This window comes from Sturnira hondurensis, unplaced genomic scaffold, assembly GCF_014824575.4.
Source record: "Sturnira hondurensis isolate 20B ecotype Veracruz unplaced genomic scaffold, ASM1482457v3 Scaffold0019006, whole genome shotgun sequence".
Lineage (NCBI taxonomy): Eukaryota > Metazoa > Chordata > Mammalia > Chiroptera > Phyllostomidae > Sturnira > Sturnira hondurensis.
In genome coordinates this window covers 9,685,774-9,703,111 of record NW_028091637.1, presented here as the reverse complement: position 1 = coordinate 9,703,111, position 17,338 = coordinate 9,685,774, and the positions used below count along the sequence as shown (strand labels likewise).

At 46.7% G+C, this 17,338-nt stretch overlaps 1 protein-coding gene across 2 annotated transcripts in view; it reads right to left on the bottom strand.

The window, feature by feature from the left end:
- Nucleotides 1-11,200, bottom strand: part of GPD1L (glycerol-3-phosphate dehydrogenase 1 like) — a 41,192-nt gene extending 29,992 nt beyond the window's left edge. For both annotated transcript variants that reach the window (XM_037070690.1, XM_037070691.1), the window contains exon 1: nucleotides 10,966-11,200. In XM_037070690.1, the coding sequence (XP_036926585.1) occupies nucleotides 10,966-11,012 (47 nt within the window). In that variant the 5' untranslated portion in view covers nucleotides 11,013-11,200. The remainder of the gene's footprint in view (nucleotides 1-10,965) is intronic.
- Nucleotides 11,201-17,338: the final 6,138 nt, after the last annotated feature.

Sequence of the window (17,338 nt, the reverse complement as noted above, 5' to 3'; positions counted from 1 at the left end):
ACCACCCCCGGAAACTAGGAAGCACCAACCTATCTTGGAAGAGAGTATCACAGGCAGAAGAGAAATCCACCTAAAAGATGAAATTCACCTAAAAGAGAAATCCACCTAAAAGATGGTATAAAAATAACACAGGTTCTTCTCTGAGATTCCCAGGCATTTCAAATCCATTGAGATTAAAATGTAGCTACTGTAACATGGCCTTTGTCTCCTTTTTAAAAACCCCTCCTTTCTTTCTGGGCCTAAAAGACAGAATGTGATTGTTGAGTCTCCAGCAGCCATCTTGGGCTGTGAGGAGACCTTAGGAATTGAGATCACACACAGCCAAGTAACAAGAGAAGGATCCTGGATCATCGATCGACACCATGCAGCGGAGCGGTCATGCCGGCTCTAGACTGCCGACCTCAAGATTTTATTGAGCGATAAATTTCTGGCATCGGTGTCTATTAAAAAAGAATGTCGCTACCATAGAATTAACTGTGTTCTAGTGAACTGCGAGAGGCCCCAGGTGCAGTCATAAGGAACAGACAAGAGCCAGAGTGGATTCCAGAACAGGAGCAGAGTAAGAGCCCAGGTTCTGGGGGCCTGAGTGTTTAGTCTGGGGGGCTCCCAGCAGACATCCAACCAGCCTCAAGCCCAACAAGCTCCCATTTTCTTTTTTGCTTTTTCAAAAGATTTCATTTATTTATTTATCTTTAGACAGAGGGGATGGGAGGAAGAGGGAGAGAAACATCAACATGTGGTTGCCTCTTGCATGCCCCCAACTGGGGACCTGGCCCGCAACCCAGGCACGTGCCCTGACTGGGGAACCAAACCATCGCCTTTAGTTCGCAGGCCGGCGCTCAATCCACTAAGCTACACCTGCCAGGACCCGGCTCCCATTTTCTGCATCTCTACACTCCAAACATTCCGGTAATGAATCAGTCACCCATAGGCTTTCCAACAAGAAAAGAAAGGTGCTCCAGCTAGTTAATGCCAATCCTCAAAACAAGGGCTGTAGGTCTGCTGCTAGTCATTGCAACAGAGGTGTCCGTGGTTGGCCTGGGCACCTGTGCTCACTGCACAAACGTGTTGAATGCACAGTGGGCCAAGGGCCCACTGATGGGGCCCCTGATTGGCCCAGGGATGGGCATCTGATCCCGGCTGGGCCGATAAGCTTCCACTGCAGGACTTTGAGTGGGAGAAATAGTTCATTTTTTAGACAACGTTCCTGGTGAGGGGCAAACAGAAGAGCGAACAGCACCGTGTGAATGCATGTGTCAGGGCAGTCATTTTTCCCAACAAGAGACTGAGATGAGTTCTCACTTGGGGAAAACAACAGTTTAAGACTCTACAACTAGCTGTAATCTCTAGCTCTCTGAAGAAAACTTTCAAAATTAAATTGAGTGTGGTAGAATCAGTGCCGTTTAAATGAAACCACACTGGTAGATGATACATATCAAGTGTACAATTCTATAACGCACCATCTACACGCTGCATCATTTGTTCACTCTCCGAAGTCGAGTCTCCTTCTGGCGCCAACACACTTGACCTCTTTCGCCCTCTTCCTCCCTCCACCCGCTCTGGTAACCACCACACGCGCGCCCGCGCCTGTAAGTGTTTGGTTTGTTCGTTTGGTGCTTCCAGTTTTATATCCCACATGAGTGAAATCATACGGTTCTTGTCCATTTCTGTCTGACTTATTGCACTTAGCATGATACTCTCAAGATCCACCCATGTTGTTGCAAATGGCAGTAATTCATCTCAGAAAACATGTTTAGAGATTATAAAAACTGTAGTTTTACTCCATGGTTTTCTCAAGAAAACATTTTTGAGATTAAATAATTTATTACCATTGCTAAGATGAACACATATACTTGATACTCAGTTTTATGAAGACCTTGAAGAGTTTTAATACAATATCAACATTTACACACACATTTTCTCAAGAGACCAGTAATCCTCGTGCTGGCTTCTGCAAGCTCTACTGCCTTGTTTTAAATGTCTTCAGGGCGTAGGGCACAAGGATTTAAGGACGAAAGCTTTTCCCAAAAGAGACGGTGTAAATGTACCATGCAACATTTTTCTACAGAGTAAAAATAGTTTTAAAACATGTAATATTCTAAAAGACAGGCTTAAATTGGAACCCATTTACTAATTACAGAGATAATACTTTGTTGGCTCTTTTAAAAAAGTGTTTTGAATGGAATGTATTGGGATTACACCATCACACTAATAAATAACATTAATAGGTTTCGAGTGGAGAACCCCACGGCGCATGATTTGAGTATTGAACTGCGTGTTTGCCAGACAAAGGGAAACCTCCTTCCACACCATGTACTCGGGCTTCTCTTCCCTTTTCTACCCCCCCGCCCACGCCACTCTGGCAACCACCACACTGAAGTCTGTGTCCATCAGTCTTTGTTTATGTGTCTTGTTTCTTCATTTGTTGCTTTCGGTTTTACAGCCCACAGATGAGTGAAACCATATGGTTCTTATTAAAGAGATAATTCTACGGAAAACTAATTGATAAATATTTTCTGAAAACAGAGGACCAGCTTTTCATCACAGAAACGTTTTTTAACAAGCACAAAATTCCTTCACTCCTTCGCCCATGACAACACACTGTGTAAGCGGCCCATTTAAAAAACAATGGCACAAACCAGAGGAATCTGGGAGGAATCCGAAAACTGGGAAATGCTGCATTCGTAGCCTCACGGCCTTAAACTGCAGTCAGCTCCCGAGACAGCTTGGCGGGAGGAAGGCGTGGCAACGGACGGGCTCCGGGACCAAGCAGACCCGGCGCACGCACCGCACTGGAGGTCTTCACCCTACTTTCGAACAAACCGCAGTCACTCGAGCCCAGCTCCAGTTCATCCCGGGACACAAACCTCTGGGCTTCGACAACCGGGACGGTCCACAGAATTATCCGCACGTTAGAGTCACTTCCCCATTCCCGAGACAGAATGGGTCAGAATACCCGTGACCCAGGACGCCACACCCCGGCCCATGAAACCGGTGCCTCTGGAGGGGGACCAGGCAGCGGCAGTTTCTGAAGCTCCCAGGGACGGGTGTGCAGCCAGGGTCCGGAGCAGCGGCTCTGCCCAATGGTCTAGACCGGGTGCCTCCTCCCTGGCAAAAGAACAGCTGTCAAACCAAAGCTCCGTGCCTTTACCCGTAAAACCCGTGCTCGATGCCGGCAGGACAGTTTATTAGCGGAACACCCACAATCCAACGCTCCTCCTGACACTCTGTGAAAAGAGGCCAAGAATCTCCCACCAGAGCTCTCACCTCCATTCTCATCTTGGAAACGGTTGCTCGCACACTCACAGCGGGGCAGCAGCTCGGGCCCAGGGTTTCCGGACACTAAGTAACTCATACAGAGTCAACAAGGGCATCTCCCTGACAGGCCAGTGTCACAGGTGCAGTCCCCAGTCAGGGCACATACAAGAACCAACCAAGGAATGCATCAATAAATGGAACAACAAATCACTGTTTCTCTCTGTGTGTGTGTCTCTAAAATCAATCAATCAATCAATCAGAATGTAACTGTACCATGGGTGGCAGAGCAGGTGACAGAGTGACACCTGGCAGACATCAGGGGGTCAGGGAGAGCTGGAAGGAAGTAGGGCTGGGGCTGAACTCTCAAGGCTGAAGACCCTAACAAGGGGTGGGGAGCCTTCCAGGCCGGGGGGGGGGGGGGGGAGGGGTGGGCTGAAGCNGGGGGGGGGGGGAGGCGTGGGCTGGAGCAAAGGCACAGGAACAAGAAGGGCAGGGACACTATCTTCTCCTTCCACCCAGAGCTAATTTTGTGGGGAGAGGGAGCAGAGGAGGGAGAAGGAGCGGTTAAAGGAAGGAGGGGGAAGGGGAGGGGGAGAGAAAGGGGAGGGAGAGCACAGGCCTGCAGAGGAGGGCTGGGAAGGTGAAGAGGGCAAGGGCGAGGGAGAAGCGAGAGAGGCGCAGGGATGGGCAGAAACAGCAGTGATTTGCTGCCTATCATGTGTCCGGCACTGCTTGTTGTTATTGAAATACAATCGATATATAACTTTGTGTCAGTTAAAGGTGTGTACAACACTGATTCGATACATTTATATATTACCCCTGTAGCACTGTTTTAAATACCTGACCCCCATCATCTATCTGAAGCCTCAGCAACCCTCTGAGGCAGGTACTACGATGAAGCCCATTTTGTACACGAAGAATGAAACCTGGCGAACACAGGTGGTGCGTGGAAGAACAGAGTGGCACCCAGGCCGGGTCTTCAACACTCTGCTCCCCCCGCCTGGGTCCCGGCTGGGCATCCACCTGCTGGAGGTCCTAACCTCCGCCTTGGCGACCCCACCCCCACTTCCTTGGCACTTGCTCTCTGTACACAGCCTTCTCACCCCTCCCTCTCTAAAAAGGTGTAATATTTCAATCAGGTGGGGACGCATGGCATTACCCAGCCACCTAGCAAGTCAGGCCCAAACCTGCCAGAATTCTGGTGGCCATGCTCCTTCCCAGGGTGCGGGCTCTTTCTGGGCCAGGAAGGACCCAAGAGTCCAGTCCTCTTTTTGCCAAGGAGCTGACTGAGACCCAAGGAGAATGAGCAAGGGTTCCACCCCGTTCCCCCTCCCCCCATGCCCTGCTCTCCAGAGCAGATCCTGACTGTGGAGCTAAGGACAGAGGGCAGCCAGTTTGGGTTGAAATGACACCTACTTTTTTACTCACAGAAGCTACACATGAAAGAAGAGAACACAATCATGAATAATCTCACTGCCCAGGGAGAGAACCACTGTTAACATTTTGTGTAATTCTTGGCAGTTAAATGCCTTTTAAAGTGCCATCGAATGCCAGAGTATCAGATACAAACGTGGAAAATAAAGCATTTTTAAAATTGTTTCAACGCGGTGAATGTTTATTTGATCTCTGGATAGGGAAGCTTCCTAAGCTTAGAATCAAAGGAAGAAACCACAGAGGAAAAAAGATCTATGTGAACCACTTCACATAAAGGAAAGGAGGGGGAGAAGGAGACGAGAAAGCCTTTCTGCTCCTTAGAACTCAAAGTGCAGAGGGGAAGCTGAAGAATGAACGTTAAGTTTAACAGAAACAGGAGGCAAAATTGGACACGCCGCACGATCATGTGCATTAACAAAATGCATACCACCTCACATCCCTCAGCATGGCCACGCTCAAAAATAAAACTAAAACAAAGACAAAACAACAAGTGTCAGTGAGAACATGTGGAAGTCGGAACCCTTGTGCATCGTGGGGGCAGGGGAGGCGGGGGATGTAAAGAGGTGGGACTGCTATGGAAAATCCTACGGTGGTTCCTCGAAACACTAAATTTAGAACCACCACATGACCCCAAAATTCCACTTTGCTGTACGAAACAAAAGAATTAAAAGCAGGGGCTTGAACAGACACTAGTTCACCCAGGTTCACAGCAACACTAGTCCCAGCGGCCACAAGGTGGACGCAGCCCAAGTGTCCACTGACATGACGAATGGATAAACAAGATGTGCTACCCACACAGAATGGAATACTACTCAGCCTTAAAGAGGAAGGGAATGCTGACACATGCTATAGCACTTGAGTACATCGTACTAAGTGAAGGGAGCCAGCTGCAAAAACACAGATTCTGTATGATCCCACTTACAGGAGCTCTCTCCTAAGCTAGCTGGCTGAAGGATGTGACATGCAGCCTGGTCACTCCTGTCCACCAGGCCCAAGCCTGTCCACTGCCAGACATGTGAACGAGGTCACCTACGAAAGCCCCAGCCAAGCCATCCCCCAATGACATGGCTGTATGAACAAGCACAGCCTAGATTGTTCACTTCCAGAATCATGAGCTAACCAATGAGACCACTAATGCTTTCTGAGACTACTAAGTTTTGGGAGAAAGAGGCAGCGACACATAACTGATTCAGCTCCCAGCTCCTGGCTGTGGCAGGCAGGGACTGCGCCTCATACTAGGACGATGGCGAAGCGCTCCCAGCATAACCTGAAGGGATCCCAGAAGGCCACTGAGCGTCGGTCTTGACATCGCTGGGCACAGGGCAGGGGATGAGAGGAAGAAGAAGGGAGAGAGGGTAATCTGGATGGGGAGGACCAGGACACCACGTCCCACCAACCACCACTGAGACCTGGGGATGCACTCGGCCGCCACAGAGATTTACTGGGGATGTGACTCTTCTGTCCTAAGGAACATGTTTTAGAAAAGAGTGGGCTCACCCAGGCATTGTTCTAAGATTAAAGGCTGTGTTGGAGGTGATGGATTTTTTTTTTTCGTTAAATATAAGAGTTTTCCAACAATTTTTCTAAGATTAATTTTAAAATCAGTTGCCTTAAAAATAGTTAACTATGATCAACAGTCATATCTACAAAATAAGGGATGCCTGCCCTAGAGGGAAACTGAATATAACAATTAAAAAAAATATTTTATTTATTAATTTTTAGGGTAGGTGGGAGAAAGAGAGGGAGAGGAACACTGATGTTGCCCCTCACATGCCCCCAGCTGGAGACTCAGCCTGCAACGTAGGCATGTATGTGTCCTAACTGGGAATCGAACCTGGGACCTCTCAGCCCGCAGGCTGGCACTCAATCCACTGAGCCACACGAGCCAGGGCTGAACATGACAATTTTTAAGGCCTCGTTTCAATCCGGTTTTTCTTGGGTGGAATATTGTTATACTAGACTTTAGTTAGGAGGGTAAGGTACTCTGTAGGTTTACAAGAAGCATACTGAGGACCAGATTTGCCCTCAGGTAAAAGTATGCTTCTCACTGAAATAAGAATTTACAGAACCTTGGACGTTGGGGTGAGGAGGATCTGGATTTCAGTCCCAGATGGACACTGACCTTGGTTTTGTCATCTACAATAGGGCTAACAATAGTACCCCACAGGCCTGTTACAAGACTTAAATGAAATAAGGTACCCGACACACAGAAAATGACCAGTAAGTGGTACCTGTCACTCTGACTGTCCCCTAAGGGAGATGAGGAAGGGGAAGAGAAAAATGATGAAAGAGGGTTAAGAGGTGAAAGGTCAAGAGCTAAAATAAGCCCTGACTTACCCCTAGAATAGTAGTCCTGATTTGCATACTGAGCAGGTGAGGGAATGACAGAACCAGGTGACTATGTGATCAGTTTGTTGTTGTTGTTGTTGATTAATTATACAAACGTTCTCATTCCAGCCAGAATGAGAGGAACTCTGGATCTTCAGCCAGTTTAGCTCTACCCCACCCTACACTAAACTCTCCTTCCTGCGTCTAAAGCAGAGGTGCTCCCTGGCAGCCAGAAAGGGATTATTTCCGGCCTCAGAGGAGCCGATTTGCAGACCCTCAGACTGTGTCTGGGCTCTCTACGGGGAAGCGTATCAAGAATGGGGTCAGAAACAGTAGCAAAGACAAACAGGTGACAGAAGTGGACACAGAGCCACAGCACTGCATTCAGAAGCTTCCAGCAGACTACAAAAAATAGTCACGCACAGACAGTTCAAGTCACCGGTGCAAAGTAGGCCACGGCTCTCCCTGACCTGCAGTTGCAGGCCTCAACAAGTGGGGTGATGGTGAAAACAAGGGCAAGAGACATACAACTCCAGCTGCATATCAGCCATGCTCTCTGTCTTTTGTCTTCTCTCCGTTCCCTGCCTCTACTCCTTGGCCAAACTCCAACTGGGTGCATTTTACAACCTGATGATGGTACTGGTAAAGGATGATGAAACTACTAATTGTAATAATGATAGCTGACATTTATTGTTACTCGCCTTGCCCTCTCCCCCATCACCTCATTTAATCCTACCCATAATCCTAGACAGCAGGTGCCAGTATTATCAGTCTTGATTCCTGGAGAGGAGCAGTTTGCTCGAGGCCTCAGAGCTGCCCAGATAGAAACCCAAGGCTTGGAACCCCGAGCCCTCCTTCCACCCTGCCTGCAAAGGAGGTCTGGGATGTAGGCTCCCTAGCACAGACCTGTGGCTGTCAATGTGTTGGTTCTAGACCTCGATCTTGTACTGTGTCTGGGTGATCTTCCCAAGATTCTGGTGAAGAAACTCTGTTTCATCTTCGGAGTTACTTAAGAAGCCTTGTGTGTGTGTGTGTGTTCCTTTTGTTGTTCTTTCCGAGGCACCAGAGCCATAAAGAGCCATGCAGATTAGGAAAGCAGCTCCCAGCATTCCCAGCAGTCTGCGGCACAGCAGGGCTGGGCTGGATGCCTGGGTGCCCCCTGCAGCCTCCTCCCTGACCTGTCTACAGGAAAGGAGGTGCCAGAGGACAAGACAAGGGCACATTACACAACCTGTTTAATTCCCCTCACATGTCCTTTCTGGCTGAAACTCCCTGGCAAGTCAGCTAGATTCCCGTCTTCAGGTATTTGCACTGCAATTGATCCTTTACAGTCAATGTGAGTGTTATAGCCACCTTGGAGCTAGGAGCTTAGATGTGACACCTCTACTTACATAAGCACTCTGAACTACTTCAAAGGACCAAGTTTAACATTTGCTTAATCACCTTCACATTTCTGAGGCAAGGCCAGCATCTGGTAAGGCAGATCTCTCTCTCTCTCCTCTCCCTCTCTCTGTAATCTGTGTCAAAATTAGCAAAAGGCTAAAGTCCCTCAGGTAATATGATCCAGCCAAGTCTAGCTTCCCTGGGAATTCTGATGCAAGTGGCTTTGGACTGCATTTTAAGAAATACTGTTTAACATGTACCATCCAATCTTGTGACAGACATTTCATTCCACTTTCTATTTCTTTTGAGTTTATCTTCCAATTGCTATCTCAGATCCGGAAGTGAAGTTCTTAAAGGCACGGATTGTGTCCAGCTGTGTCTGCATCCCTGGAAGCATGCAATGTCTTTTGACCAGGGTCCAACACACAACGAGCCCCTAAGTTCCTGAATCTCTGGTGAGGACGTGGTCCTCTCTCTAGGACATAAGTGGCTCTGCAGAGCAGTTGCAAGGAAGCCAACCACTGTTTCTATCTGATCCCATAATTAATGGAGCCAGGCAGCCAGCCCAAGCGATCGGCACAGCACATTTCTCAATTGCCCTGCTCCAGTGTCATTAGCCAAATTTGACTCCACTTCCTTGGGCTGGAGTGGGCCAAGAAAACAGTGAAGTGCAGAGTAAAGCCGTGGGCAGGCAGCCAAGTCCCAGCGGAAGGGGCAGAAGGTTCACTTCACTATTCCCAATGCAGGCCCACATCCAGCCTGGCAAAGTTGCACTACTTCCACTGCCTCTTGCAAGTTAGGAAAAGGTGCTTGTGGCACCTGTGGTTCTGTGGCTTCTTACACAAGAGGAAACTAACATTAAAAGAACACATGCTAAGTGGGTGCTTCTCCAGTCCCATGCCCAACTGGGCAGCTGACATCTCACTCTAGTGACCTTGGGATGAAAACCGGCAAAGCCAAGCTGCCAGTCCAAAAGGAAGCTCTGTGGTGGATGGATACCAACCCCGTTAACTGTAGTACAGAACACTGTCTTTATAGGTAAGTGCATAATACCCTTGTGTCTGCAGGGCAGGGAGGGGAAGGAATCCATGTAAACATTCATTTGCATCTGATGGAATTCCTCTAGGAAGTGCAGAAAAACCCCCATTAACATTAGTTCCTCCAGAACACTAAGTGTGGGTGGGAGACAGTTGATGGTGTTGTGTTTTGATTGTTGGTACCTTTAGTTTTTCAAACAACATGACTCTATTACCTAATCAAATATGAATACATTTGAAAAAATTAGTTTTCAGACACTCAGTAGTTACTTAGCCTATACCAGATACAAGGGTAGATGCTGTTCTCAAGAGCTGGATAGGGAGGAGTAGAAACCGATAAATGAATCATTCCCCTGCAGGCATAGGTCAGCGACAGAGGGGGATACAGGGAAGGGCCCCTGCAGTCGTGGGGGCGGGTAAGTAAAAAACCAGTTAAGGTATAATACCTCCAAGAAGTATTATACGTTCTGGGCTAAGTCTCAATGAGAAAGACTAAAGCCAAGTAGCTGGTACAAATTGCTGCTGAACCCCTAAAGGCCTGAACTGTGACGAGTGTCAGGCCCCAGAAATGCAAAAACACTGACTGGACATCACTCAACATTCTATACTCGGGTGTGGGAGCAAAGGGAGAAAAACTGGGACAGCTGCAATAGCACAAACAAAAAACCCACTAAGAAAATTCTATACCAGTCCTTCAGATGTGGGAAAAATAGTGCATGACAATGGAAAAAAATTATCAGATTCTACACTATACTTTGTCCCCCACACCCACTCACTCACACACCAGAGAATCTCATTGTGTAAGTTTGATAAACGGAACTAAAAGAACCAACATTTATAGAGTGCTTAAGGCAGCGTCTGGCAGAAAAGTGCTTATAAATGTTAAAGTCAAATAAGGCCTAGCAGAGACGCAAAGCTTCGCAAACACCTCCCCAGAGAATTCTCAACAACCCTTGATTACTCTGGGAGACAGGCCGGTTGAAAGTTGGGTTTTCTCCCCGACGCAACGTTACTAGGATACCAGACCTAACAGCTACCAAGCGGAGACCCGCACTTGGAAGGGTAGCGCCGCCACCCTGTGACCTGGGTTGCAAGCTCCCTTTTTAGCCCTCTCTGCCTTATGACCGAAACTGTAGCAAGAATACCCAAGCCTTCTCCAATTCCCCGACCCAGGCGATCCCCCGAGAACGGAGAACTCCCTTAGGCATAACACCCGGGCGCGGAAAGCAGGTGGCCCTCGTGCGCCCCCCCGCGCGGAGACTTGAGCTTAGACAGGTGCCCGCGGGCGCGCAGTACTGGCTCTGCGCGCGGCTCACCCTGAGCACCCGGACCCAGAGCCCCCAGGGCGGCGCCTAGTCTGACTCCCCCGGTGCGCGGTGCCCAGTCCGCCCCCGAGGCCGCCCGCCCCGCCTTCCTGCGTGCGGTGCGCGGTGCCCACGCCGCGACAGGGACGCGCCGCCGCAGCACGCCAGGGAGAGGGGCTTCCTGGAGGCGGATCCCGTGCCGTCGGTCCGCTGCCACTCACCAGTTCCCCGAGCCCACGATGCACACTTTCAGGGGCGACGGTGCCATGACAAGACAGGAAAGCAGCAGATCAACGTGTGCCTCTCCAGCCGGCCGCCGGCCTCCTCTCGCTCAGCCAGACCCGCAGCGGCACCGGAGGACCCCGCCCCTCCTGCCTCTCGGCCAATAGCTGCGGCCACCCCCACCCAGGAGTACCCGGCCCTAGGGGACAGCCCGGGAGGATCCGCCCCGCCACTCCCGAAAACCACTGCGCAGGCCTGGGCCTGTCGGCCCGGCCCTCCGGGCCCGGCACCCTTACCAACCCACCCCTGCCTGAGGCATGCCGGGACTTGTAGTCCGCACGCCCTGCTGCCCAGAGCTAAGCTAGACTGCTTCTCCCATCGCGCCACGTGCAGCCCCTGGGAGTTGCGCAGCGACTGGTGCTTCCAGGGCGGGAGTCTACACACCGGCGTCTGGGCACACCAGGCCCAGTTTGGCTCTCCGGCTTGCCTTAGTGCCCCGCTACCACAGTGCCCATCTGCCCGAGAGGGAAGCGCTGCCCCACTGCAATTTGGAGCAGAGAGAAGATCCCAGACTTGGGCCAGAGCTTGAAGTCCCCCACACAAGCCCTTTCAGCCTCTGCCTCACGTGTTAGAAACGAGACAACCTGGCACCCCTGAACTTTTTAATGAACTTAGAATTTCTGAGGCCTCCTGAACATGGCTGGACAGTACCTGAGCTTCACCGTGGACACTAGTGAAAGTCAAGAGAGACCTGACTACGGGGCAGGACCTGCCTTCTCCTCGTCATCTCTGTGCCAGGGTAGCAGGAGTGTTTGTGTTTGTGAGACTATGCTTCCTGCCTTCCTGAAAAATAGAACTTGATTCATTCCAAACGTCACTTTCCACCTGGCACCTTGCTTGGCACTGTCGGGGAGGACAAAGTGGTTTAAACCAGTGGTGCTCAAACTCTGGAGCTTTTAAAAACTCCCATTACGAGACACCACCCTAGGCCAATTATGTCAGAATCTCCTGGAATGGGTACAAGCCTCAGAATTTGTTTAAAATTCAAGAGGTGATTACAAAGGCAGTCACAATGGAGGACCAAAAAACAAATATACCGGCAGAGACTGGCTAAAGAAACAAATACTCTAGTCCATAGAAAAGTACTAGGCCTACTAATTTGATGCCCAGGGGATTAATGGTTATTTTTGCTTTCATCTCCACATTGTATGAAAGATTTACCTATGTTACGTATGGTATTTACCCAAAGAAATACTTAAAAAGTGAATGAAACAGATCATTCTGTCCATTCTTTCACGGGTGGTTTACTCTCAATTATTTGTACTAATGGAAAGATACCTAACCAGGGATGATGGGAAAAATAGAAATGGACTATTCAAGCTTTATTCATTGTTTTTTCTTGCATGCGTGTTACAGAGTGGGGTTATCACAAAATAATGAGCTTATGTAGTTGAGTATACATGCATTATTGCCATGTCCAGTGCTAACCAGGTCGGCTGACACAGTCATGGCTTGGGGACAAAGGCTTCACAGAAGCGTTTTCTAACCATGTCAGTTGACACAGTCACGACTTGGAGATGACAGCTTCACAGAAGTGTTTTCCAGCAGGACGGATGTGGCATTAGTGGATATATGGTGTTGCTTTTATCCTTGCTGTTTCTTAGTATTTTAACGTTTACACTTCCGATAATTTGGAATCTCCTAGAATTAATGACCACTCTCAGGGAAAAAACAACAGCTGGCTCAAGTCCTAAGCAATATCACCCTGGCTGAATTAAGGCATTGTACTTTACTTATTTGTTCCTGTGAAAGCCACCCAAGAAAGAACAGTTCAGGGAAAAATATGTATTCCCACAGAAGTGCCTCATAGAATAGCAAAAACCCCTTTAAGAAAATAGCCCCTGATTGTCAAAGAGTTGTTAGAGTAACAGCCCCTCCTTTACTTTGAATAGGATTATATATCAATTAGAATTAGACAGGCATAAAAATAGAAGAAGCTGGTTAGCTATTACAAACTAAGCACTTAGAAACAACTACCAAGGAGTTAGAGTCCACAGTATACAAAAAACATTTTAGATAGCAAGATAGATAGCCAAGTTAGACATTACAAAGGCTTATAATGAATTTCCTAACCTCTGCTCAGTCTAAGCGTACCTGTTGCCCATGACAATTTCTGAGAACTTTAATAAACAGTAAGACATTCAAACTGTATACATAGAACTATTTCAAATTGTCTGATTAATGGTTCTCCTGGTCAAAATAACTTTTGTTTAACATAATTGAAACTATGGGAACTTTTGTACTTTTCCTGGTTACCTTTGTATTGATTTTTTCTGCTTAACTGATCATGCTATGCACCTGTAAATGTTAATCACTACCAGAAATGAAAATATAAAAACCTGCTTGTACTTGCAATAAACAGAACAGTGCTTCACCTGCCTTTGAGCTGTGTAGTTGCCTGTTACCCAGCACTGACGCCTACTCTCACCTGAGGGACCCTTAGATAAGCTGCGGCCGGACCTCAGCACATTAGGAAGATTTACAGCGACTCTGATCATTTTTAGCCTCAACCTAAAAGATTTATATGTCATATGGAAACCCCTGTTCTCCAGTGTTGCAACTACACATGTATGATAATGAGCTTCCTGACTATTGTGTGGGCACACAGCATCACTGTATGGAGTTTACCAATATCCTGATATAATCATGTGATATACATGAGACAGTGCACCAGAATACACAGAGTGATTAGTCATTTTATAGTCTGATTACAAAGATTAATACAAAAACCAAAGAGGTGAAGAGAGGGGAGAGTTTCACTCAGATGCAGTCAGGTCAGATTAAATTGTAGAGGCTTGTTTTGTGTTTTGTGTTGTTTGTGTTTTTTTTAAAAAAGGATTTCATACCACCCAAATCTGGCTGACAGCATCAAAATTAATAATGGTAATGGGCTTAAACCCTTTGAGTAAAAGAAAATAACAGTTAATGAGTTGATGTGATTTGAAGAAATAAGTAAATGAATAAACAAGGCAGAGAGAAAGCTCTTCCTTACGGTAGAATGCCAACTAAAATACAAGTGTAGAAGGAATGATGTTGCTACACAGTCATCAATGGGTGCTCGAAATAGTGAGGGTTTAGTGAAGATATTTACCTAGCCTCAGTGTCTCCACACAAAGTACCTATAAGGGATAAAAGAGTAACTGGGACCAAGAGTTTTTAGGGAAAACCGGCTGACACGGCCTTAACCCAGTGGTCAAAGCCAACGTTACCAGTGATGGGAGGAAGCAACACATGTGCCTGCCTCCTTTAGCCGGGATGAAAAGGCATTTCGTTAATACTGGCTTGGTGAAAAAAATATTTTAAAATAGTGCCCAGACCTTGGGATTTTATAGATTGAAAATATTTGTACTTAGCCACGGCCACATAGCTCACTTGGCTGGAGCATCGTTCCCATGTGCCAAGGTTGTAGGGCACAGATAAGAATCAGCCAATGGATTGCATAAATCAGTGGAACAACAAATCGATGTTTCACTCTCTTTCTCCCTTCCTCTCTCGCTCTCTAAAAATCAATACATTAAAAAAAACTTAATGTGTATTTGGTCTTGTTTTGAAGTCTGACACAGAATTGCCAATTTTTAAATTTTTCCATGTAAACACATAAACTATTGCCATATACAATTCTTATTTCATTTCATTTTATTGATTATAATTCATCTTACTCATTTAATTTAATTAATTCGGGTTTTAAAAAAATAATTAATGCATTCTCCTGATTCAAAATCCAAAAGGATCAAAAGGGCGTACAGCACAATTCTCCCTCCCTCCCTTTCCCTGAAGCTTCCCACTTTCCTCCTTGGAGGAGACCCTGTCTTATGTATCCACACGGTTCTGTGACTTGTCTCTCCACTTAACATTATTTCGTGTTAAAAATGTCCATCAATACCAAAAACATGAATGCACACAATGAAAACTGAAAATGAAAAGAATGTATTTAACCTCCTAGAAAACTCCCACAAGTCTTCATTTTCCTCATTTCTCTGTGGCACCGAACACTTTCCACAAAGCTGGTATTGGTTACATTCATTCCTCTAATTCCAGGTAAGACTTACACTTGGACCGCCCTAGAGAAACACTGTAGCTATTCTGCCCTCACAGTGTGTATCTCCCCACTTTGTTTCCTAATTACATGCTGTGAAATCCCCAGTGGTGACATTTGTTCTTGGTACAACTGGCTTCAACTGAAACCGCCCATTTTCAATATTGCTATTGGCAGTCTAATGAGGAATTACAGATCTTTGGCTGAAGAAAATAATGCCTCATTCTGGAAACACACATGGGCTTTTACCTCACTTCCTTGGGGGATAGAGACATAATGAATTAAATAGGCAGACTTTGCTGCTTGCAAGAACTAAATAGAGCCCCAGACACTTAGCAGTAGCAGGTGTCAACTGTGTTCGGTTCATATCAAAGTTTATTAAATTATTGAAGGGGTTGTGCACCAGGTTTGACCCACCAACAGTACCTTTTCACCAGGCCCTTATATTGGGATGGTGTGAGTATTGGCTATTTTTTTAAGGATCATAGTATTGTAAGCTGCCTTCAATTTAGCTGTCAGCTCTTAGCCAAGCACTGGATATTATTATTGATTACATCTATAGTATCACTCTGCTTGGATCACTAGGAGAACTTGAAGTTTTGAAGATGAAATTACCAGACTTAGTATTGTATCTTATCAGAGAAAGACAGAGATATTTATTCAGTCTCTACTTGATTAAAGATCAAATGTTAGCCCTGACTGGTGTCACTCAGTAGGTTGAGCATTGTCCTGCAGGCCAAAAGGTCGCCGGTTTGGTTCTCAGTCAGGGCACATGCCTGGGTTGCCGGCCAGGTGCCGAGCTGGAGAAGTACGAGAGGCAACCAATTGATGTTTCTCCTGCACATTGATGTTCCTCTCCCTTTCTTTCTCCCTCCCTTCCCCTCTCTCTAAAAGTAAATAAATAAAATCTTTTAAAAAATTAAATTGTAACCGGAACTTGGTCCTAGATTTGAGGCTTGTCCATTTGCTTATTCAACAGGTATTCTCTGAACTCCTACCACGTGCCAGGAGCTGAAGATACCAAGTTGAAGAAAGGTGACAAGTTTAAGGTCCAGAAAGGAGGGCAGATGAAGAAACAAGTATCTTCTGTAGAGCCCAGACTGATGTTCTTCTGATAGAACTGTGGACTCCAGGAACAGATGGGAGGGATACCAACCTGGACCCAGGGTGTCAGGTAAGACTTTGTGGTAGAAGGATGCCTAAACCGAAGGATGAGTAGGAATTAAATGGAGGAAAAGTGTTTGAGGCAGAGAGAACCCTGTGGGTGAAGGCTTGGAGGCAAAAGAATAGCCACTGGTTCCTTTGAAAACCTGAAAGTTCAGTAAGTTGGAAGACAGAGCAGGAGGTAAAGATAGATGATGCAGACAGGTGGACGGGGACCAGATGATGGAGGTTCTATTGTAGGGGTTTGGATTTTATTTTTGAAGGCAATGGGGGGCGGTATTGAAGTGTTTAGGCTGCTAAGCGATCTGGTCATATTTGTCTTGTAAAAGATCACTCTAGTTGTGGTGAAGAGGATGTCCTGGGAGAGACAAAACTCGAAGCAACAAGAACTGTTAGGAAAGCTGTGGGTTGCCGTGATCCAGGCAGCAGGGATGGAGAGAAGTGGACCTGTTCCAGGTGGAACCTGTATGGTCTGACATTTGAAGGGATGAGGGAGAGGAAAGAGTCAAGGATGACTTCTGGATTTCTGAATGGGACAGTGGCTGGTGGTGGGCGGTGGGTGTTTTTGAAGCAGAACTTGCCTTTCTTGACAAAAACAAAAACATCTGTGGCTTTTCTGGTTTTCCTCTTTTCTAGACTGTGAGATTCCATACCCACCCTTGTGTTGAATTTTAAGCTAAATAGTATTCAAGAGTGGTTGCAGTTTTCCATAAGTTTAAGAAATGCGATTCAATTTGTGAAAGACTGGCAGTCTGGAGGAATTCAGACATTTCCATTCATATGTCAGACAGAGTTGGATAAAGCGTAGCCCTCATCAGATGACTTCCCAAGACACTGGCTTGGTCCCTCGCCAGGGTTTTTTCTCATTTTTCTTTTCTAAATTAAAGTAATGCATTCACATAGTTTTACAGTGATACAGTACGGAATAATATTAGGCAAGAAGCAACAATCCTCCTTCACAGGTTCAACTTCCTGGAAACATCCACTTGCAACTACTTTATCTATTTCAACTGATATTTCCTTCCATATTTCCAAATAATGCTCTTATGCTGCTGTTTCCTTTTAAATTAATAGTTTTGAGTAAGTAATACATTCACAGTTTCCTAAAATAA